This window comes from Pipistrellus kuhlii, unplaced genomic scaffold (genome assembly GCF_014108245.1).
Source record: "Pipistrellus kuhlii isolate mPipKuh1 unplaced genomic scaffold, mPipKuh1.p scaffold_m20_p_18, whole genome shotgun sequence".
Taxonomy (NCBI): Eukaryota; Metazoa; Chordata; class Mammalia; order Chiroptera; family Vespertilionidae; genus Pipistrellus; species Pipistrellus kuhlii.
The window spans coordinates 23361308-23386353 of record NW_023425493.1 but is presented as its reverse complement, the minus strand read 5'-3'; the positions used below and the strand labels follow the sequence as shown (position 1 = coordinate 23386353).

General features: G+C 37.5%; 1 protein-coding gene across 3 annotated transcripts; it reads left to right on the top strand.

Moving 5' to 3' along the window:
• The first annotated feature begins 377 nt into the window (after positions 1-377).
• GORAB (golgin, RAB6 interacting) lies at positions 378-24615 on the top strand. 3 transcript variants are annotated; one of them, XM_036442216.2, is made up of 5 exons: positions 378-543; positions 5913-6270; positions 12790-12891; positions 15036-15176; positions 23073-24615. In XM_036442216.2, the coding sequence occupies exons 1-5, from the start codon at positions 483-485 to the stop codon at positions 23530-23532; spliced, it is 1122 nt and encodes a 373-aa protein (XP_036298109.1). In that variant the 5' UTR covers positions 378-482; the 3' UTR covers positions 23533-24615. The 3 variants fall into 3 exon arrangements, with proteins under 3 accessions (XP_036298109.1, XP_036298112.1, XP_045439190.1); XM_036442219.2 differs by lacking the exon at positions 5913-6270 and having other exon boundaries at positions 432-543; XM_045583234.1 differs by lacking the exon at positions 378-543 and having other exon boundaries at positions 6144-6274.
• Positions 24616-25046: the final 431 nt, after the last annotated feature.

Genomic DNA, 25046 nt, shown 5'->3' with positions numbered 1-25046 from the left:
TTGAGAGGAGCCCGTAGGACAACCCACAGAGCACACACCTCGAGACCACTAGGTAGAGGGCTCCGCCCCAGGGAACGAAAGAGGACCCCTCTCCCCCGCCCCCAGGTAGTTTTGTCCGCCCTCACGCGCCACCGACTCGTGGCCGCTTCCTAACTGCCTGCTTATATTCACCCTGATCCTCTTTGATATTTGTCCCCTTATCTGTTGAAGTTATTAACTCAACGATGATAAGAGACGGGAGTGAGAAGAGAGTCGGCTCGGGGAAAAGGAATGTCTTCGTAAGCGATATTTCCTTAGGCAGTTTGACAGGCACTGCTGCGGGCAGCCTTAGACGGAAAGGGGAGGCCTTGGGTCCAAAGCGCGAAGCACCGATTGGTTGATCGACCGCTGCCGGGAAGAACCCGGATGTGCCTGAGTAGTCCGAGTTGGCACTCGGGGACTCTCAAGTTTGGGTATTCTAGGGGTGCTGGCCGCCCGGACGGATGGCGCAGGGCTGGGCTGGCTTCTCTGAGGAGGAACTGAGGCGACTAAAGCAGAGTAAAGGTAATGGGACGTGCCCGCGAAGATTGAAATCTTGGGTCTGTTAGGAGAAGGGGCGGGGCTGCTGCTTTTGAGGGGAAGGGGGCGGGGAAAAGGATAAAGTGTTTATGTTGGAGGATGGATCTGTAAATGGGAAGACAATTGAGGGGCGCCGGAAGTGGATGCTCAGGGGCCTGGGATCTCCTTTTAGAAAAGATCCATTGCAGGGTTTGTTTTTTTTCCTGGAAAAGGATTGGGCCCTGGGAGAGGGGGCTGAACCTATAGCCTGGCGGGCTCACATAGGAAGGTTGTGGTGTAGGTCCAGGGTTGGATTGTAAAGGAAGGAGGAGGGTCACTCACCATTTTAGAATTGTGCTGAATGTATAGCAGTAGGTAATGACTGAGCAAAGGGGAACACGCGCGGGGGGAGGAGGAGAGGGGGTCTTAATGCAAAACGTTGGTGCTTTTCATAATACATCTGGAATCTTGCATTCACTTCTGGTTGCCAGATGATTTTTGCTGTTCTTTCCAACCCAGAGAGTCAGCAAACTAAAAAAAAAAAAAGGGGGGGGGGTGTCTTAGAGAGGTTAGATGTGATATAAATAAATACACACACACAACACATATACACACATCTGTGACATAATCCAGAATTTTGTCCTTCCCTCTCTGGCTTTATAGAGTAATCACTGAATGGTCTTGTACTATTCTGTTACCTTTTGATAAAGGAATTAAGTTTGTTGATACTTGGGGAGAACTCTTATTGATATAAATTGAGGCTTTGTTGGTAGTTGAAATGTCATAAAATTCTGTTTGGTGATCTCGGTAATGCACACAACTTCTGTGAGTTTATACTATTCTTGGTATACAATTTACACTCTGTACTTTGGGGGAAAATGAAGTCCCTGTCATGCCTTTTATTAGAGTTTTTTTGTTTTGTTTTGTTTTTAGAAAATTGCATGTTGCATAGATAGGCCTCTGCATTTTTAGTATAGATTAAAGGATAATCTAAGGTTGACAATCAGAAAATGAAGTAAATTGATAACATAGGGCCAGTGAAGATTACATAGATTGAGGAAAATTTGACTGATCCAAAGGGCTTTCAAAACTATATCATAAAAGTCATACTACAGTGTTTAATTAACTGATTCTATCTTGCTTGATGTCATCAAATTCTCTAGCTCTGTGTTTTCAACATCCATTCACTTATTCAGATGTGTGGTGTGCAAGTACGTCTGCTTCCTGTCTGACCTGAAGTTAAAGACATCAGCTTCTGCATTTAGGATGCTGAGATGAACATGGCCTCATCCCTGCCTTCAAAGGGTTTCTAGTCCACTGAGGAGAAAACTATAAAAAATGTAATAGTAGATGTTGTTCAAGAACTTGCTACCTATGAGTAGGAACCTCACCCTGCTGGGGGTTGGGCGCACTTTGGGAAGATATCACAGAGATTATGTGTTAGGAGAGGTGAGTTTGCTGAGGGAAAGAAGACTTTGTGTAGAAGTCTAAATTAAATAACAGATTGATATGTCGAAAAACATTTTTAAATAGCTCTGCAATTTGGGATAGAGTGGGTGGACCTTAATTTCAAAGCCTATCATTTCATAGCCAGATGTTAGAACATAGACACCAACTGACTGGTCTATGATCCTTGAAGAAAAGAAAAGCTGCATCTCTGAATACTTATAGCATCTTTGTATACTCATAACCAAACACAGTGATTGTCAGATCTTCCAGATCTGCATATAAATCTTTTTGCCTTGGATTTCTCATTTGTAAATCTAGAAGAGCTGGATCTTTACTTTTGAAGGTTTCTTCCAACTATTTTCCAGCCATAAAAATATAATTAAATAATCTATGAAAATGAAGTTGGTTACCAGCAAAAATAAGGATAACAACTCTAGAAAAACCCATTTGTGCAGGGGTGGAGATTAAGAATGTTCTCAATACTCTTCATTATAATACTGAAAATCTGGGAATAAACCTTGTTCATTAACAAGGAAGTGGATAAATAAATTGTGGTATAATCATTTAGTGGACTACTATATAGCTAGTAGGAATATATGAACACATGCATTAACACATATAACTTTCATAAATACAGTGTATGAAAAGAGCAAGTTGCAGGAGAATATATAGTCTGATACCATTTATGGAAGGTCAAAATCATATAAAGCTGGTATATTTTAAGAACATAGGAAGTTTATAAAGTCAAGGGAATGAAACACATGAGTGGAAAAACTGAAGCAAAGAGAAGTTCAGTAATTGGCTTTGTCACACAGTTATGTGTCAGAATCAGGGCTGGCCAACGATCAGAGCCAATCTGTCGGGTGGTGACTGGTAGGGCAATCAGGGAGCCCCGTTGGCATCCACCTTGGCTGGCCTGGCACTGCCCACTCGCCAGCCCCGCCCCCATGGACTGGTCATTCTGTAGGTTGTTCCGTTGATCAGTCACTTTGCATATTAGGGTTTTATAGAGATGGACGAAAATTTTTGGAAATAAAACAGTGCAGCCATCCAAGGCTTGCTTATGCCTCAGGCCAGCCCTACACAGCTGGGCAGCCAACATTCAAGACTTGTTTACTTTTTGTTTTCCAGTTTTTGCTGATAGATAAAAATAAAAATAAACCAAAGAAAAATTGGCAAAAAAAGAAAGTAAAGGTAATATGAAGAGATGCTTATCACCATCTATAAGCAGAGAATTGCCAATCGGGAGCATAGTAAAATACTGCTTCATACCCATTTGATTGACAGAAATTTAAAAGTCCTTTATCAGATGTGTCTGTTGCAGTGAGTTTTCTCACTCCTTTGACAATGTCTTTTGCACAGCAGAAGTTTTTAATTTTAATGAAGTCCAGCTTACCAATTATCTTCTTAGATGGTGCCTTTGGTGTTGTATCTAAAAAGTCATTGCCATACCTAAGGCCATCTAGGTTTTCTCCTACATTATCTGCTAGTTTTGAATTTTGCATTTACGTTTTTTATTTATTTTGAGTTAATGTTTGTGCAGGGTGTAAGGTCTGTGTCTGGATTCCTTTTCTTACATGTGGATGGATGTCCAGTTGTTCCAAGACCATTTGTTGAAAATAAATTTCTCCATTGTACTTCATTTCCTTCTTTATCAAAGAGAAGTTGACTATATTTATGTGAGCCTGTTTCTGGGCTCTCTATTCTGTTTCTTTGATTGGTTTGTCTAGTCTTTTGCTAATACCAATTGTCTTGATTACTGAGCTTTGTAGTGTCAGTCCTACTTTATTCTTCAATATTGTGTAGCTATTCTGGATCTTTGGCCTCTTCGTATAAACTTTAGAATCAGTTTGTCAATGTCCACAAAATAATTTGCTGGGATTTTTATTGGCATTGCAATGAATCTATAGAACATGCTGTGATGAACTGACATCTTGACATTATTGAGTTTTCGTATCTTGACATCATTGAGTCTTCGTATCCATGAATGTGGAATCTCTCTCCATTTATTCAGTTCCTTGATTTCATTCATCAGAGTTTTGTAGTTTTCTCATATAACTCTTGTACATATTTTGTTAGATCTATACCTAAGCATTTTTTTTGAGTCCTATGTAAATGGTATTGTGTTTTTAATTTTAAATTCCACTTGTTCATTGTTGGTACATAGAAAAGCAATTGACTTTGGTATATTATTCTTGTATTCTGCAACCTTGCTATAATGGCTTATTAGTTCCAGGTGTTTTTTTGTCATATGTTTTATTTTTAAATGGCTAATTTGTTGTTTGAGATTTTAGAAATTAGTGTTATGAATCTTATAGGTGGGTTCTGTGAAAATGCAAAATGAAATGGAAGCTAATGTACAGAATTTGAGAGTCATCATTAATTCAGCTAATGAGTATAACTGAGAAATAAGCAAGCTCAATCATATCTTCTGATGGTGTGACTAAAGATCAGTAGCCAAGAATAAGCTTCTGTTCCAAGATGCAGGAGGCTACTTTATGTTTCTGTCTAAAGTCAACAACTGTAACATTTTACTTTAGATGGTACAGCTATTTTTAAAAAATGTTTTCTTGTTTTGACCAGTTGGGCTCAGTAGATAGAGCGTCAGACTGTGGACTGAAGGGTCCCAGGTTCGATTCCGGTCCAGGGCATGTACCTTGGTTGCGGGCACATCCCAAGTAGGGGGTATGCAGGAGGCAGCTGATCGATGATTCTCTCTCATTGATGTTTCTAATTCTCTATCCGTCTCCCTTTCTCTCTGTAAAAAAAAAAAAAAAAAAAAAAAAATCAATGAAATATATTTTTTAAAAGTGAGGTAAGCTATTAGAAAATAAAAATAAGTAAAAAATGTTTTCTTTACCTGTCTCATTAAATCTTTATTCCAACTCCATATGAGTTAAGTAGAATGATAATTTTCAACCAGTTTGACAGATGAGGAAACTGAGGTATGGAATAAATAATTGCTTGAACTGGACAAAAGCAACTCTGGAACTGTGACTCCAGAGCTTTGAACTCTCCCTTGAAGAATCTAAATAGTAAGTTTGTATTGCTTCAGAGGTCAATATGTAGAATTTAAAAGCCCTATTTGAGTTCATTTATAAGGACTTATAATATCATTTCCTGAGCATTTTGTAAAGAATATCATTTATAAATTTTATTAAATATAGTATGACTATGAGTTAAATTCTCCAGTTATCTTCCCTACAAGGTTAATACTGATATGGACAATATAAAAAGTATAATAGAAGTATTATTACTCAGTTTGTAATATAACTTTTTTATCTTCCTCTATTGCTTTGATCAGGCTGCTATTAAAGTTAGGTTGCATACATTGATTAAAGTCTAACTAGACTTTGGGGAACACAATCTGGGACTGTTCTAGAAGATTAAAGAAAACAATTTAGAGGAAACTAGAAATAGGGGACTTCATTTAGTTATACTTCGTGTACAGCATCTTCTTATGTATCAGATTGCCTTAAAATCTGTGAAAATTTAGGAAAGGTGAAGCTCACTTGAAAATTCAACCACAACCACCATTTTACTTCAGGAGAGTAGACACAACTAAATCAAATTTAAGATATATCAGAGAATTCACTGGTCTACCTATCTTGATCAAATAGGTGATACTTTTGATAATAATCAAATCAAGTTGAAAAACCTTGCTTTGTATCCTAAGGCCTTACTCACAGACAAATAGCTAGCTCTCCTTGAAGATAAATTGAGCGGTAGAATAGTTTTTGTTAAATGCTAACAGTAGATTGAAGAACTATCTAAACTCTACAGGAAGATGCTATTTTTGCCTGGGCTTTTAAGCTAGAGAAGGGGGATTATCAAAAAAGTTTAATGTTAATCTCTTATTTTCCTAGAGAAATTATAATTATTTGCTGTTCACACAAAGGAATTTTCTTTTATTTTCTTTTATGTAGATCCATTTGAACCACAGCGGCGTCCCCCTATGAAGAAAAGTCGACAACAACTTCAGCGAGAAAAAGTCCTTCAAGAGCAAAGCAAAAAACTTGGACTGCAAGATGGATCAGTCAGATTATCTCCAGAGCAGCTGCTCTCTGCACCACAACAGAGATTCAATCACCAAAAGCCAGATTTTTCCTCCCCTGCTGCTCCTAATCCTCTTACACTCAACTGTCCTGTTGGCAATAGAAAACCACAGGACACTGAAAATCAACCAAGGGAACTGGGACTTGAGAATTCCCAGGATGGTCACATAAGTGCTGAGGTTGTACCTCTAAAACCAGATTGCAAATTGGAGAAAAAGAAAGTGGAATTGTTAGTAAGTCTATATATCCATGATATATTTTCCATTTTACTTTTTTTTTCCTATTGGGCTTTGAAGAAATGTAGTTTTAACATTTTCTCTCTTTCATATTCTAACCTAAAACTGTGATAAACAAATTGTCAAGAAAGAGCTACTATAAGTCAGTCAGTGTTAGACCTTTTATGTTTAATGTTACTTAGTTCATTATTTTCACTTTACAGCTACTTTGAACTTAGAATAGCTGTTGTATTCTCAAAGCCAATACACGACTAGTAAGTAGTAGAGTTAGGACTCAATAAAAGTCTCTCTGAATCCAGAGTCTATAACCTTGACACTCACAGAAGCATTTCTTGTATGGGTAGGATTTCTTCCCAAATTTAATGCATTCTTCAATTTCCAGGCTGCATCTTCATTGGCCCAGAGAAGGATACTTGTGAAGAGACATGTAGGGATGGTCAGAGGAAAGTGTGTAGGAAATTAAGGGGACTGATTAAATAATTCACATATGTCATTAGATTTCTTTTTATTCTTACTTAATTTGTACTTGCAACCACCTCCAGAATTTAGTTTAGCTACATTCTTGTGAAAATTGCTATGCTATGACTTGTAAATTCATATAATCGTATATTATTTACTTTGACAGGAGATGTATAGCTGTGTGAATTATGAGAGCAAAACATGTGCATACATTCAAATAGTTTACCAACAAAGGCCTGAGACAAATAGGGGGTGGATTTGAATAGAGCCGGGCAATTTAGATTGCATGTCATGAGGAAAATTATTCTTTTTTTACGTACTTGGGAGAATTTCCATAGAATACATGTAATGTCTGGAACTGTTGTTGAAAAGGAGGAATTCTGAGGCTCTAAGAAGGGGAAAGGAAAGCTGTCTTTCAGAGACTGTTCAAGGATGACATCTCGCTCCTCTGGAAGAGGCAAAGACCAGGCCAGAGAATAATAAATAATTAAGAAAGAGTAAAAGGACTTGGGAGTAGAGATTCTTGCCTAGCAAGTTCCCAGATGCTATAGTACAGTGGTCGCCAACCACCGGTCGTCCGTGAGGTCTGAAAGGTTGGTGACTGCTGCTATAGTGGACCACCACGCCCTCTAAAGGAGAGAGGCCCTGATCAGAATAATGGTGAGGAAATATTCAGGTGTCAGTGTTGCAGAACATTTGGAATAGGGAGCTGGCTAAGCTAAGGCATCTGGTGAGGAGGTGACTGTGATAGTAAAAATGAGAAAGGACCAGAACTAAGATGGAAGTTGTAGGAATGGAGAGAAGGATAATTGTGGAAGTGGTTATTAAGTCTGGGAATAGATATTTCTGATATATGGCTGTAAGAAATGTCAATAGTAGGAACAAATAGCTTTTTCATTATCTTGTTTAATTTGAGTTGACATCAAGTTGATGAATTTACAGGAAATTTTAATATACTTCTTTCAGAATTTGATTGGAAGACAATTCATGTTTTCAGACCTTTGAAGTTTTTCTTAGCCCACTATTCAAGTCTTAGTTCATAGTTTTTCACTTTGTTTACAAATGTTTACGAGCTGGAAAGAAGTGAGCAAATTTAAAGAAAATGAATGAAATAAATATTGCTTATTGTCCTAAGGGTGTTTCATGGTGCAGACTTTTATTATAGAAAACTCTACAGAGTCACTTCTGGAGAAGATGGTGGAGTAAATAAATTGTGTGCTCACCAGCTCCCACAGCCACATCAAATTTACAGCTAAGTTATAGAACAACCACCCTCAAGAACCACCTGAAAATTAGCTAAACAGCCCAGCCAGCATAGCTCTCAGTGGTTAAGTTTGACCTATGAATCAAGAGGTCATGGTTTGATTATGGTCAGGGCATATGCCGGAGTTGCAGACTTGATCCCGGTATGGGGTGTGCAGGGGATGGCTAATCAATGTTTCTCTCTCATCGTTGATGTTCTATTTCTTCCCTCTCCCTTCCTCTCTAAAAACCACAAAAATATATTAAATAATAAAAAAAAGAAAATTAGCTGGACAGAACTTCTCTAACTAAAGATACAAAGGGAAGACTGGTAGAAGGGACAGAGACAGAACAGGTAGGTCCCACACTCATGGTGTGGCGGTAAGATTCAGGAGGGCTCTCTCAGCTGTGGAAGTTCCCTATTGAACTTCCCAGTTAGGGGTCCTAACCCTAGGTCATCTCCAGCCCAGGGCACCAGTGCTGAGAAGAGGAGTCCCCACAACATCAGGCTGTGAAAATCAGCAGGGATTGCAGCACTGTGAGAAGGAGGGCTGCTAGAGGCCCTGGCTTTCTTCTTGAGGAGTCTGTGCATGGAGTTACTCACAAACTCCTTGTTCTAAGCCTTCAGGGGCAGCAGCTCATAAAGTGCCAGGGACATGCAAGGAGTAAGTGAATTGCATAGCTTCAGATGAGGACTGGAGGGACAGGGGCCAACTCTCTCTAGGGACAGAAGCACTGGCAGGTGCCATTGTTCCTTTGTTGAGCCTGGCACATATGAGTGCCAATCTAAGCTATCATCGTTCGCCCCACCCTGGTGAATCCCTGAGACCTCACCTCACTCAACTCATGGAATACCTATTAGGGGTGCCGAACTCAATCAGAGAAGGGGCCAAAATCTAAAATCCAGCCTAAATCGCGGGCCGAATGATTTACTGAACAGTCATAAACTGTCATTGTGATGGAAACGCAGCGGAGTGCAGTGATGACAGCGCGGTGCGGGCCACATTGCAAGGCCTGGCGGGACGGATTTGGCCCGCGGGCCTTGTGTTTGACACATGTGCCTTAGCTCATACTGTGGACTTTTCCTAAAATTTTAAAGGTTCACAAACCAAACAAGCAGCGGCTGACCTCAGCATGCTATGTACCTTTTGATAAGCAACCCCAAGCCTGACACAAGTGATGACTAATCTCAACTTGCATTTGGCTAGTGTCAGCCAAAATCATGGTGTCCACCAAAGGGTCCCATGCCTGGCACTACTGGCAGTGGCGTTGGTTTGCAGCATAGTCTCTCCCAAGTACCTCCAAGTCTGGCACAAGCATCAACAAGATCACTTTGTAGCTTTGACCAGGTGATCCAAGCCACCAGAGCCTGACCTTGGCCTCTAGTGGAGCTCCTCCTAAGAGGCTTCAAAACCAACACAATTGGTGACCAACTTCAGACCACACCAGAGCATCACCCAACCAGCTCCACAAAAGACACACCCAAAGGGTGAACTTAGCTGGCACCACAGCCCATCTGAAGAGACTCCCTCTCTATGGGATAAGTGTCTGCACAGCAGCTTCTCTGCTGTAGTCATAGCTAATCCTCACAGCAAGTAAGCCAGATGGGCAATCCCACCCATTGATGTGTCAATAGCAATCAGAGCTTAATTACTACAGGAAGGCACACAACCCACAGAGGATGCCCCTAGAGCACCTGGCTTAGGTGAACAGAAGGACTGCACCATGCGACCACAGAGGACATCCAAATAAAGTTACTCTGCCAAGAGTGGGAGACATGGCAGATCTATCTAATATATAGAAAGAAATACAAGGATTCAAACAAATGAGACAAGCATTCCCCAAATGAAAGAACATAGAAAAGAGCAACAAAATGGAGACAAGCAATCTGCCAGATACAGAGTTCAAAACTGGTTGGTTATAGAATGATCAATTAACTTAGAAAAAGAATAGATAAACTCAATGAGAACCTCAGCAAAGAGAAGGAAACCATTAAAAAAATGAATATAATAATTGAAATGAAGAATACGTTAGAGGGAATTGACAGCAAGTTACAAGAAGCAGAGGACTAAGTCAGCAATCTGGAAAATAAAATAGCAGAAAACACCCAATTGGGACAAAAAAATTTTAATATATTTTATTGATTTTTTTACAGAGAGGAAGGGAGAGGGATAGAAACATTGATGAGAGAAAAACATCGATCAGCTGCCTCCTGCACGCCCCCTGCTGGGGATGTGCCCACAACCAAGGTACATGCCCTTGACTGGAATTGAGCCTGGGACCCTTGAGTCCACAGGCTGATGCTCCATCCACTGAGCCAAACCGGTTAGGGGGGAAAAAAAATTCTTTTAATGAGGACAGTTTAAGGTACCTTTAGGACAATATCAAGTGTATCAACATTCACATCATAGGGTTGCCAGAAGAAGAGAAAGAAAGCAAGGGACTGAGAACCTATTTGAAGAAATTATGACTGAAAACTTTTCTAATCTGGCAAAGGGAATAGACAAGCCCAGGAAGCACGGAGTCCCAAACAAGATGAACCCAAAGAAACCCACAGGAAGACATCATAATTAAAATGCCAAAGATTAAAGACAAAGAATCTTAAAAGTAGCAAGAGAAAAGCAGTTATGTACCAGAAAACTCCTATAAGACTGTCAGGTGATTCTCAGCAGAAATGTTGCAGGCCAGAAGGGATTGGCATGAATATTCAAATTGATGAATGGCAAAGACGTACATCAAAGGTTGCTCTACCCAGCGAGTCTGTCATTTAGAATCAAAGGAGAGAGAAAGAATTTTCCAGATTAGAAGTAGATAGCTAAAGGAGTTCATCACTATTGAACCAGGATTTCAAGAAATGTCAAATGACTTCTTTAAGTAGAAAAGAAAAGATCAAAACTATGAATAAGAAAATACAAGAAAGAAAGTTATCACTGACAAAGGCAAATGTAGTAAAAGCAGTGGGTCAATCAATTGTTGAGGTTCTCACTGAGTTAATCTATTCTAAGAGGAAGGTTAAAAGGCAAAAGAACAAAGACCATGTTTAATTATAATACAATTATACATAAACACACAAAAGAAGTAAAAAAGAATGACAAAAACAAACATGGAGGGGAAGAGTAAAAATTGTAGTGATTTTAGAGCATGATCAAACTTTAAGAACCATCAACTTAAAATAGACTGCTCTAGCAGAGCCAGTGTGGCTCAGTGGTTGAGCATCGACCTGTGAACCAGGAGATCACTGTTCAATTCCTGATCAGGGCATGTGGCTCAATCCCCAGTGTGGGGCATGCAGAAGGCAGACAATGATTCTCATAATTGATGTTTCTTTCTATCCTTCCTTCCTCTCTGAAATCAATAAAAGTATATTCTAAAAAAATAGGCTGTAATTAATATAGTTTAGTAAATATGAAGCACATGGTAACCACAAAGCAAAAATCTCTAAGAAATATATAAGAAATGAAGAGAGGGATCCAAACACAACACTAGAAAGTCATCAATATACAAGAAAAGAGGACCAGACAACTACAAAAACAATCAGAAAGCAACAAAATGGCAATAACTGGATACCTATCAATAATTACTTCATATGACCCAGAAATTTCACTTCTGAGTATTTACCTAAAGAGACTCAAAACACTCATTTGAAAAAGACATGTACACATGTTCATTACAGTCTTATTTACAATAGCCAAGATATGGAAATAACCTAAGTGTCCATCAATAGACGAATGGATAAAAAACAATGGTACATATGTACAGTAGAATGTTACTCAGCCATAAAAAATGAAATCTTGCCGTTTGCAACAACATGGATGGACTCAAGGGTGTTATGCTAAGTGAAATGAGTCAGACAGAAAGACAAATACCATGATTTCAGTTCTATGTGGAATCTCAAAAACAAATGAACAAAATAAACAAATAGAACAAATTTATAGTTGCCAGATGGGAGGGGGTTTGAGGAGATGGGTGAAAAAGGTGAAGGGATTAAGAAGTACAAATTGGCAATTATAAAAATAGTACAGGGATGTAAAGTATAACATAGGGAACATAGTTAATAATATTGTACTAACTATATATTATGTTAGTTGGGTACTCAATTTATCAGGGTGATGACTTTGTAAGGTATATAAATGTCTAATATGTTGTACACCTGAAATTAACATAGTATGTCAACTGTAATTGAAACACTTTTTTAAAAATTAAATGCACATTCAATCTGGAGAAAAAGAAAACTTTCTAGGCATTCAAAGAAAGGATATTGTGATACATAACCAGGAGGAAAATCATCAAGACAAATAGCCCACAAACAATGGGAATTATCAGGCAAAGGATATTTAAACAACTATTACAAATATGTTCCATGGACCCAAGAATGTAGACTATAAAGTGATTTAATGATTAAATCACTAAAATGATTTTTAAAAGAACTTTGAAAAATATAACATATTAGCTACAGACCTACTTATTTTTCTCTCCATTTTGCATATAATACATAATTAACTTACATAGGTTTCTTTGTACTTCTAAAAAATGCCACATTATTCTGGCTTCCAGTTTGTGGGTTCCTAGGTTATATACATATAATGGATTTCAAAGGGCCAATTTACGGTATGTAAGCCTTCTTTACTTCAAATCATAATCTTTGTTTCTATTAGAACAAAATAATGAGCTGCAGATGGGTTTCTTTCAAAAGGACTTTTTAAAAACTTATACATAATCTGGCTGATTAAATTTTATACGTGGGGGACTGAGACTGGGAAGGTGTGGGGTGGTGTTTCAGAAACTCATTTTTACACTTTTTTTCTCCCTAGGCAAGAAAAGTCTCGTTGGGAAGTGCTCCAACATGAACAGCGGCTAATGGAAGAGAAAAATAAACGTAAGAAAGCTCTTTTGGCTAGAGCTATTGCGGAAAGGTGAGGCACCTGAACCTGGGGAGATGGTTCACAATCTGCAGTCAGCTCTGCCATGTTTTATATTTATTTTCCCATGTCTATTCTAATAAAGTGGCATTTTCTTTAAGGCCGATTAAGCAAATTATGTTTTATAAATGATATTGAAATCATTTAAGGATAGATCATAGCAAGTTTATTGGTAACACAGGTACAATTAAAACTTAAGGATCAGTGTCAGTGCTTTCAGTTTTAACCATCTATGCATTCATAAGGGAGCAGTAAATAGCTGTCAATATAAGTAAATTAAGAAATGCAAGTTTTCATTTTGACAAGAGGGGGCCTTTATCATTAGGAGCAGATTGTTTTCTATATAAATGTTTTATACTCCCACAAATCTTAGGTTTCCTATGGACATTTTTCTTAAATAATTACTCTGCCCCCACTGATAGAAGATACATGATATAATTTAAGCTTTTATTGATGACTTGAGTCACCATTGCGAGTACTGTCCCATACTGTTTGCAGTTCAGTTTTTCTCTCGTCTCCCAATGTCAGTGTGTCCGAAATCCCCCTCCCCCATTTTTTACTGTGTTGTGCTGACCTCAAATAAGAACATTCCCATTAGAACTGCTTTTCCCACCCATTATCCACTCTTTCTGCCCTTTATTATTTTTATTTTGGTTAATCCTTATCCAAGGGTATTTTTTCCATTGCTTTTCATAGAGAGTAGAAAGAAGGGAGGGAGAAGGAAAGAGACAGGAGAAAAAGAAACATCCATATGAGAAAGACACATCAATTGGTTACTTCCTATACATGCTCCAACTGAGCCCAGGGATTAAACCTGCAACCCAGGTATATGCCCTTGACTGGGAATCTAATGTGCAGCGATTTGGTGCACAGCTGATCCTCTAACCCCTGAGCAATGCCAGCCAGGGCTCTTTCTGCAATATGAGGTTTTATGTGGGAGTTTTATTCTCCTGGAAAAATGTGTATGACATTTTGAAATGAGTGAAATCATGATTAAAGATTGGATTTTATCTTTGTTTTGTTTGTTAAGTTTGTAATGAACTTGGGGGTGGTGAGGAGACTAAGAGATGGTGAGGTTGAATGTGCTTTTAAATAAGAAAAAAAAAAGTGCTTGGCTTTGAGAAAGAAAGAAAAATTTTGAGGACCTGTAGTTTTACCTAAAGAAAGGAATCAAAGCAATAACAGTTTGAGGAAACGAGTCCTAAGAAAGTTAAAACCAAATAGATGTTTCTAGACAAATAAATGGTCTGTTTTGGTTTCCAGGTATCAAATGAAAATGGGCTAGAGATTTGGAGCGTTTTGTTTGATGTTTCAATGTAAAGAGAATAAAATTATATTGTTTTAGTGCATATTCTCTTCCTTATGGAATGAATATATCTATGAGTGAACTATTTATTGATAAATTTTTCAGTTTTTTCCCCCTTGTATATGAAAATCATCTATAATAATTCTATAATAATAAAAGCGTAATATGCTAATTAGACCGAACAGCCGAACATCCTTCCTGACATTCTTCCAGACGACCTTCCAGATGAAGGCGGGGCTGCAAGGGCTGAGAAAAGCTGTTGTGGCTGCGAGGGCTCAGCCCCTTTCAAGAATTTCGTGCATCGGGACTCTAGTATACTATACTAATAGAAAATTTGAAACACTAAGAAGAAGTGCAAATCTTAGAGATACACCAAAATGTTACTGGCATTTGATTTCTTTCTATTTTTCTTAAATAAATTACATTTATTTCTATTTTTCTACTCTCTATTTTTAAAAAATTATATATTATAAATACAGTAGCTCAGTGGCTGGCAAACTGCGACTCCTTGCAAGCAGAGTGGTTTGCCGCTCTGTTCACTAATGAGTTTGCTGACCACTGCCTTAGGGAAAAACACTTAAAAAACATTTTAATAATATACTAATGTCTTTAACCTGAAGTCAAAACTTCTGGGTAAGGGTAACGCCTTACGCAGTGGTCGGCAAACTCATTAGTCCACAGAGCAGCAAACCGCTGCTCACGAGCCGCATGTGGCTTGCGAGCTGCACGTTCGCTAACCACTGCAGTAGCTTGCTTTTTTTCATTTACATTGTATATGGATATATGGTTTTAGAATGTTTTTATTTTCCCATTCATGTTCCTAATTTTCTAGATCTAAAAGAACTCAGGCAGAGACCGTGAAACTGAAGCGGATCCAGAAGGAGTTACAGGCTTTGGATGACATGGTTTCAGCTGACATTGGAATCCTCAGGAACCGGATTGACCAGGCCAGTCTGGAGTATTCAAATGCTCGGTGAGTTGGAGAAATTTGATTCAGAACAAGCAGTTCGATTTAATTCATGTGTATTGCTAGTTGGGTCAGGACCTTTTATGTGTATCATCATTTAAGCCTCATAGCCAGCACAGTAAGTGTTGTATTCATTCCTGTTTTGGAATAAGTAGTGTCTAGTGTGTCTCCTCTTCTTGAAGTTTTCCTTTACTTTGCTCTATCCCTTAACCTTGTTCATGTCCCCTTTAGATTATCTCCTTATTGTTTATTTACATTTTAGTTTTTCTTACTAAAGCATCAGATATTTAATGTTTGAGACGCTCTAAGTATCTGAATGGCTTGCCCCCAAATTATAATTTTAATGCCAACTCTATGGTTTTTTTGTTAAATTTTGATTGAGGTTCTCCTTAGGGATTAACCTAGTTCCCATTTTAGTTTTCATTAAAGAAACACCTAGTTTATTTTTCAAAGCCTGTGAATATTTAAAGAAAATATCACTGTCTTGAAAACTTCAAGTTTTTTCTTTCCGATTCTATTCTGTATAAAATAGTTCACTATCATGTGTTTCCTTGGTTTCAGCCATTGGCATTTTTTTAAGAGAAAAAAATCATCATAGAGTATTTTTAAAATGAACTAACACATGTAAAGAATTACATGAACTTTGCAAGCAGATAAAAAGGCAAAAAATTAAGTCAATTTCAGGGTTTTCAGTCCTTTCAACATTGCTTTAATCATCCTGGTTTGTCTTTTTTCACAAGGGATTGCTGTGTTAATGACTCCGTTTTGCATCTTTCTCTGTAACACTAGAAATCAATCAGAATGCCTCATTAGTCCAGGGTAAACCACAGCATCAGAATGTTTATATAACAATTTAATAAAGCGGAAATGCTTGATTGTGGTTTTTAATTCACTGTTTATTATTTAAGAAAGAGGTTTGTGGTGTCCTCATGATTTTTGTAATTGTTGTTTGACCATGTGCTGTTAGATTTAATGGGTTGCCTAAATTAATGCCATCAGTAGCTGATAACTAGAGGTTCCAGATTTCTACTAATAAGGTCATTAAGGAGGTGACCAAGATTTTATTAAGATTAAACTAAGCCTAGATGTTTAGCACATTTTATTCTCTGGAACTTAAGGTTGCCAGAGGAATTTTTTATTTATTTTTGGCCTTTATAGCCTTTTATATGAGTAATTCAGATTATTCTGGATACTTACAGAGAAGTTATCAGATTATGTTTTAATTCTGGCTTAAAGGAGCCTGGGAGAAGATGCCTTTGTACACTGAACATTATATTTTTAAAATTTCATAGTTTTAGCCTTCAGAGAACCACAAAGAAGGTGGAATTACAGGTTAAAGGAGGAACTATCCCATAAAATAGAAATGTTTGTCATGAGATTTCAGTAAATTTTTACAAAATAAAAAATTTCACTGGGTGCATTTTTTACATCTCTTAAGCTCAAAATGTTAATTTCTTAAACTACTGATATTGACATCATTGTATGTGAATATCCATATTGCATGTGTGAGGCTATTTTTATAAATCTTATTAAAAATTGTGTCTGGAACCAGCATTGTATCTTGTTCATGCATAAGATTAAGACATTGTCTAAATTTATGTCTGTGGTTATTGAGAAATTATAGATTGGTAATATATTATTATGGTCTAGATTTCTACAAATCCCCAAGGTAGTCCATTTATTTGGGAGATTTTCCTTGATTTTTTTAAAAATTAATATTAGTTTTTATTTTTGATATATGTGGCAATCTATTAGTTGTCCCTCAACATCTTTTTTTTTTAATATATATTTTGATTTTTTACAGAGAGGAAGGGAGAGAGATAGAGAGCTAGAAACATTGATGAGAGAGAAACATCTACCAGCTGCTTCTTGCACACCCCCCACCGGGGATGTGCCTGCAACCAACGTACATGCCCCTGACCCAAATCGAACCTGGGACCTTTCAGTCCACAGTCCGACGCTCCACCACTGAGCCAAACCGGTCTCAGCTTTTCTTGATTTTTAAAAAAATATATATAGTTCTCTACTGCCTGGTACAGTGCTGTGTCCACAAAAGGTTCTGGGATATTGAACAGGCCAGAGTTCACTGTGGAATTGGCTTCTGTAGAGCAACATCAGGGCAAACACTTTTGAGTGAGCCAACTTGAGCATTGCTGCGGCTGCTGCTGTTGGCAGCAACAGTGACAGTGTTGCCATGTGCTGTGCAGACCAGCTTGTAAAACTCAGAGTGGCTGCATGTAGAACATTTCTTTAACCCTCAATATACCAGGAAAAACAATTATCACTATTTGCCACCTCTGTTTAACAGACGCTCTCCACACACATGTACACACATGTGCACACACATGTATACTTTCAAGTCATTTTATGAATAATTGACAGAGTGAGAATAAAAGGGATTGTGGAAAACAACTTCATTAAAAGAAGAACCTGTGCATCACAAACCTCTTTGTATCAAGTAATGTTTGACTCCAAAACTTATTTTTTTTTTAAAATAGAAAGAATGTATTTAGTTACAGCCTCCTAGCAATACAGGATGGTCCAGATACTTGTAAAATATGGATTGATTAAGTTCTTCCTATTGAAACTATTAACTATGAAAAATAACATTTTCTTTGTATCCTCTTTTCACTCATTGATGGTGAGTTTGAGAACATTCATCTAGGATGTGGTTTTTTGTTTTTGTTTTTTTTTTGAAGACATACTTTGAGATGTCACTTACACAAACAATTGCACCATCTGGAATCTAGACTGGCTCTATGTGCATTTGTGTTAGTTAACTAGGGCTGCCATAACAAATTACTACAAACTGGGTGTCTTAAAACAAGAACAATATACTCTTACATTTTCTGGAAGCCAGAGTCTGAAATCAAGGTGTCGGCCAGGCCATGTCACACTTCCTTCAGAGACTCTAGATTTTGGAGATTAGGAAGAGAATATCTTTGTGGAACTACTTTTTAGCTACCACAACATTTATCTTTTGACCTAATAACTGCAAAATGTTTTCATCTGTCAATTTTCTCTACTTTGCCATTAGCACAGAGAATAAAAAAATACTAATTCTCATCTGTGTTCAATGAAAGCTAGAGCAGATTACAAAACTGGGATTTCCAGTCTTTTATACTTTCTTGAAAGATGATATAATACTTTGGACAATGCAGTAAGGAAATTGAACCATAATGATTTATTCCATTATAGCATCATCCTTTTAGGTCATTTCATCAGTCTCTTTTTTTCTTCTTATTTTAATTGGTTAGGATAAATGGGAATAATTGGTACAAGGAAATACGTCATAGAGTGATGAAATGGGAAAATGTTAAAAAAAACAAACCCTCAACAATCTGGTAAAGTAACCTACATTATAAAAGGATCCAATGGTCCTATGTAGTAATTGCAAAATATGATTAGTTTTTTTCTATTTTTAAAAAATATAAATATATTTTATCTTTATTCTCTAGAAGACTTCTAATAAAGGACTTTAAAAAATCATGATATGTTTGTTGATCCTTGCAAATAAAAAAAAACAGAATAACTAAAAGTGGATCAGTGGAACCTAAAGGCATGCCATGGGTTATGATTGAGGTTTCTTTGTTGTTGATTTTTTAGTTTCAAGGATACCAAAGCCAAGACACAGTTTCCAGAATCCTTTAAATAACAATTAAATCATTCAATGTCTCTTTAAAATAACAAACTAAATCTGTAATTACATTTCAGCTGAACTTCTCTTACTGTGTTATATATAATGCACTTATTATTCTGTTCCAAAGTGTGTCTTCAGGTTGATTTGGTACATCCACCTGACCCCCAGGCCCATAGTGCAGTTTGTAAAACTAATCAATACTTTAAACATAAATCGCTCTGTACAAGAATGTATATGCATGTTTCTGGCCAGAAGGACTTAAATAAATAAACAAAATGCAGAATCTTCAGTGATTTATCCAGGATGAAAGATTGATGGAAACCTAGGTAACTATTTACAAATTTTCATTTCAATTCAGCATTCATGAGCCCGGGTCAGTAAATCTTTCCTGGCTGACTTTGACTGGCTGAGGGCAACCACAGCCTCACAGAGAAGGGAGGATTGAGTTTGGGGGCGGGACGAGGTAGTCATATACCTATAGAGAGTGTTGTTAGAGTGCTCATGCTTGATGCCAGAACATTCACAAACAGGTTATGTTATACAGTATGGAAATCAGGGATCCAAATATCCAACAGAGCTCCTTTAGCACAATTCTCTTAACACACAGGGGAATGGAAAAACAGTTTTCCCATTCTCATGTTTACTAGAGGACAGTAAAAAAAGAAAAGAAATATGATAAATAGATGTTATGTAAGTTAGAGTTTTCAAGTATAAGCATCAGATCCTTGTGTTTTGTATCATTTTCATTTTAGATACATGTTTAGTGATATACTGAGAGTGCTTTTTGAGTCTGGTGCTCCAGAGGGGAAGTTCTATTTCTTGAGTACCTACCAGGCCCTAGACCAGACACCTGCCCTACACACATTACTTAATCCTTAATACTCCTATGAAGTACTATTCTCACCATTTTACGGATAAAATAGAACTCCACTGAAGAAAATTACCTCGGGTCACTCCACTGGAATTTTAGTCATTGCGTGCTTCATCTCCAACCCCTCCCACAGGAACCTGGCTGTGTTTCATACTCATGATGCTGACCCTGGGCCATCTCTGATTAGAACAAAGACAAGCTACCAACTCCAAAACATTTCATGTATGGGCCACACAAGGGTTCAGAGCATAGCCTGTTACTATGAGCTCTGTGAAGAACAGGGACTCATTCAAACTAGCTCAGGTAAAAAGTGGGTTTTATTATTTTATAGGATAAAGAGGGAATCTCACAGGCATGTGATCATAATCAAAGGCTATCCTCTTCAATGCTCAGACACCACAGTTTCTCTAAAGCGTTTCGGCTTTTCCTGCTATACTCACCACCCAATATTGCCACCAGCTGTGGCTCTATATCAGCTCCACACCCACTCCCCCCACTCTAGCAGAGTTCCGGAATTCCAGAGGGAGGACCTGAGTTGGCTTTTTACCTGAGCTAGTTTGCCTGGCTCTCTCTTCTTCACACCCGAGAAAAAAAAAACAGGTACACATCTAGCAAATGGCAAAGGCAGGTTTAGAACTCTGGGTTTTCCAAAATCAAAGCCTTTTATTTTTTTTTACTATATTTCCTTCCAAGACAGAGAATCTTGAGTTAGGAGATATACCTATTTCTTTTTTTTGCTATAATTCTAGTACTAGAAATTACTTATTATATTGAGTTGTATAGGCAATCATAAGACAGCACAGCCTTCACAACTGTTAATGGACATTAAATGGAATAAATTATTTGGTAAGTGGGGAATCACTTTTCTTGGCAAAAATAAAAGAACACATTATATAGAAAAGTCAAAACACAGTGAACCAGTATATAAATTTTTTATATCAACTTAATGCAAAAGAAAAAGGGGGAAATGGCAGGGTGACTTTTCCAGTAGAATTACCTTACTTCAAGCAAGACTGGTGTTACTTATCTATAGAGCTTACATATCTGACATTTATAAAATCCTATATAATAAAACCCTAATATGCAAATTGACAACGGCAATGGAACAACTGGCTGAACAACCAGTCACTATGATACCCACTGACCACTAGGGGGCAGATGCTCAAAGGAGCTGCCCCATGGGTCTCGGGCCTAAAGCAGCAGTAAGATATCCCCCGAAGGGTCCCAGGTTGCGAGAGGGCACAAGCCAGGCTGAGGGACTACCCCCTCAGCCCTCTCAGACTTCCCCCTTCCCCATAAGAATTTTGTGCACTGGGCCTCTAGTTTCCTAATAAAAGTCTAATAACACTGTTGTTGCAGAGTGTAGAGGGTGAGGACAACTTAACCCGGGGATTCTCAAATGGGACATTTTTGCCCTTTGGAGAAGATGTGGAGACATTTGGTAATGTTCTGGAGGTATTTTTGGTTATCACAACTAGATGGTGCTGCTGGAAGCTGGTGGGGAAAAGCCAGCGATGCTACACATCTTACACTGTCTAGGACAGCTCCCCACAGCAAAGAATTACATGGTTTGAATTGCCGGGAGTGCCAATGTTGAGAAATCCTTCCAAAACATATCCTGAGGTTTTCTTTCCTACTTGATTTTTACTTTTTGCCTGCACCCAGTATCATTTGCTTGGTGTGTCTTGTCCCATTTATATTCATTTCCCAACCACTGTCCATATACTTCTCCTCCAAAATTTTTCTTCCTTTTTTAATCCATTAATCAAGAGATCTAGATTTCTCAAAAACAAAAATCTGATTTAAAATGGGCAAAGGGCCCTAGACAGTTTGGCTCAGTGGATAGAGCCGCTGCCTATGGACCAAAGGATCCTGAGTTCGATTTTGGTTGCAGGCTCCTCCCTGGCCCAGACTCTGGTCACGTGCCCAGGGCACATGCAGGAGACAACCAATTGATGTATTTCTCTCACATCTATGTTTCTCTCTGTCTTTCCCTCTTTATCCCACACTAAAATCAAGGAAAAATATCCTCAGGTGAGGTTTAAAAAAATAATAATAATAAGCAGAGGACCTAGATAGACACTTTTCCACAGAAGACATACAGGTGGCTAACATATATGAAAAGGTGCTCAACATCACTAGTCACAAGGGGAATGCAAGTCAAAACCACAATGAAATACCACCTCATGCCTACTAAAATGGCTATTGTTAATAAGACATTAAATAACAGGTTTTGGAGAAGATCTGGAGAAATAGGAATCCTTTGCACACTGCTATGGGAATGTAAATTCGTGTAGCCACTATGAAAAAATTAAGAATAGAGCTATCTTATGATTCAGTGATCCCTTTTGTGCATACCTACACCCAACTTTGAAAATACTGGTAAAGCTATATGTACCCCTATGATCATTGCAGCATTATTCACAATAGTTCACTGTCTTTTGCCGTTTCTATATAATTTGTTGCTTTTCTATTTTCATAAACAACCAAAGTTGGATGATTGGATAGAATAGATGTGGTACATATATACAATGGAATACTACCCAATCATTAAAAAGATGAAATATTACCATTTGTGACAACATGGATGAATCTTGAAAATATGCTAAGTGAAATAAGTCCCTCAGAAAGGACAAGAACCATATAATTTCATTCTGTGTAGGATATAAAACAAAAAGCAACCAATAAACAAACTTAACAAAAAACTCAGAACAGAATGGTGTTTAATAGAGGAGAAGGGAGCTGGAGAGTGGTAGAAGGGGCTAAAAGGGGTTAAATATATGTCACCATATATTTAACACAATAGATTGCGCAGATGTATTATAAAGTACACCTAAAACTAAGATAATGTGATTATTAACCAATGTCACCCTGATAATTTAATTTAAATAATAGAGATTTGTTCTCCATCTTTTACTGTTTTACCACTCATAAATTTAACCAGTTGTGTGCTGGAGCTAGCTCATGAGAGCAGATTTTGTGTGTTTCCCCCCCATTCCACATTCAGTTATATTGATAGCTTGAAATTGGTCATGGTAGTATGTTCACACCAGAGAAGTTGACAAACACTACCAATCAGGACTTACCCCCTTTAGAGCCAGCATACCACTGAATTAACCCTCTTCGCCTGTTTTCATGCAAGCACAGCTTTGGAAAGAGGAAATGTGTGCAGGAGAGTGTTGATATATAGGAGAGTAAGTGTGGATGTTGTGGAAGTTTCAGCAGCAACAGCCTAGTTTGTCTAACGTGTAGACAAGAGTTCATAAAGTACTACCGTAATAGTCAGATCTTCATTATACCTTGTTACCAAATTCTGGAGTTTTTTTATTGCTGCTCAGCCCGCTTTCTGCTATGGAAAATAATGGAACAATCTTTGTGCCTGTCCCTACAGGAAGCGGTTTGACAAGGCAGAAGCGGAGTATGTTACGGCCAAGCTCGACCTACAGCGCAAGACTGATATTAAAGAGCAGCTCACTGAGCACCTTTGTACAATCATACAGCAAAATGAGCTCCGCAAGGCCAATAAGTTGGAGGAGTTGATGCAGCAACTGGATGTCCAAGCTGATGAGGAGACTTTGGAGCTTGAGGTGGAGGTGGAGAGACTACTGCAGGAACAAGAGGCAGAAGCAGGGAGACAGAAGGTTCATGGAGAGAGGCCATTTCAGCCTTCCAGGGAGAGTGTGACATTAGGGTCTACTCAGAGCAAAGAGCATCAAGCACCAGTTGCCTGCCCAAAGGTAGATGAACAATGTGAAAATCCCAAGAGCACTCCCCTTCTCACGCCAGACCACCCAAGTCAGGAAGTGAAGTCTAGTGCTCATGACAACGGTTCAGCTGCTCTGACCACATGAAGGGCCAGTGTTTGTTGTTTTCAGCAAATATGGTCTTCAGTAGTCTTCCTGGTGTAGAGTATGCCATGACCGCTGATAAATGCCTCTTTAAAACAATATTAGTTTTTTAATCTAGGATTAGTTTTAGAAATAACATGCTGGACCATTCTGAAGTCTCAAATAATTATCATTTTACCCATAGTTCACCTTGATTTTGGTCCAGTTTTGTTATTGTCCCCTTATTTTGGGTGAAAACAAGTAACTTAAAGGATAGAAGAAAAATTACATTGTTATGAGTGTTTTTAGACCAGGTCAATATACACTTTTATATTGCCTTTTAAATGGATCTAGTTTACAAACTGAATTTTGATTGGTTGATATATACACACAAGCATATATATAAACATGCTATATATATAATTTTCCTATTAATAAATTGTCTTTAATCAGCACATTGATTAAATTTAGACAATGAAAACTTGGCTATAGTGAGAATGAAAATAATATAGAAAATCTTGCTACTTTTGATTATGAAAAAATACATTTTCTTTAACATTTCAGTAATTATGTATTTTATATCTTGGATATAAATTATCCTGTCATAAATCATCTAAATTGTTAAAATGGTTATTTTCTTATTACTCTGATAGTTTATTAATTACCATCACTAATACTTGAACACTACATTGTGCTATATGTGAATTTGTAAATAAACATTATAATTTTGTTACAAAATCTGTGAATATCACATTAAATTCTGATTTATCAGAACTTCCAAACAGTAAAGTCAAGCATTTTAAGTCTTAAAAAAGAAAGAAAAGAGGATGACAAATATAATATAGTAAACATAATAATTTCTGAAAAATAATTTTTTAATGAATTTGTTTGAGAATATTATTTTCTAGCAGTGAGGTTGAGCTCTGTATTTTTATATTATGTAATTTGATTTGAAATTATAGCTCTCCATTACTGGCTTTTCTAAACAGAAGCATTTTTGTAGACCGTTTGTTTTTATTTATGAATGGCATGCATAAAAACTGAAATCTTCATTGTCCAATATGCTCCTATTTTTCTAAGGGATAAACAAATCTGATGCACTTATAATGTGGTCTCTCGTTTATCTTTTTTTTTATTTTAATTTAACAGTTTAAATGTGTTCTTGAGCTGTGTATAGCAGTAATGCATCCTGAGTCTTCATATGGTAGATACAATCAGCTACATTTGTATGAACCTCTGTTAGGGAAAAATTCATCCATAATTGAGGTTCTATAATATTGTATCCAAAAACAGATGGGTACAACTTAATACTCGGTTTAAGTACCTTAAGAATTTATCATATAAGGTTTATGGAGACATGAAAATCATGAAATTAAATGAATGGGGCCTTGAAGATCATCTGATTTAATGATCTTACTTTACGGATGAGGAATTGGAGAGCCAGAGATTTCACTTATGTCATGCTGGCCGACTGGCTCACTTTAGACTTATAGGGATAGTCACGTTGCAGTTCTAAACTCTTGATGTGTCTCTTTCAA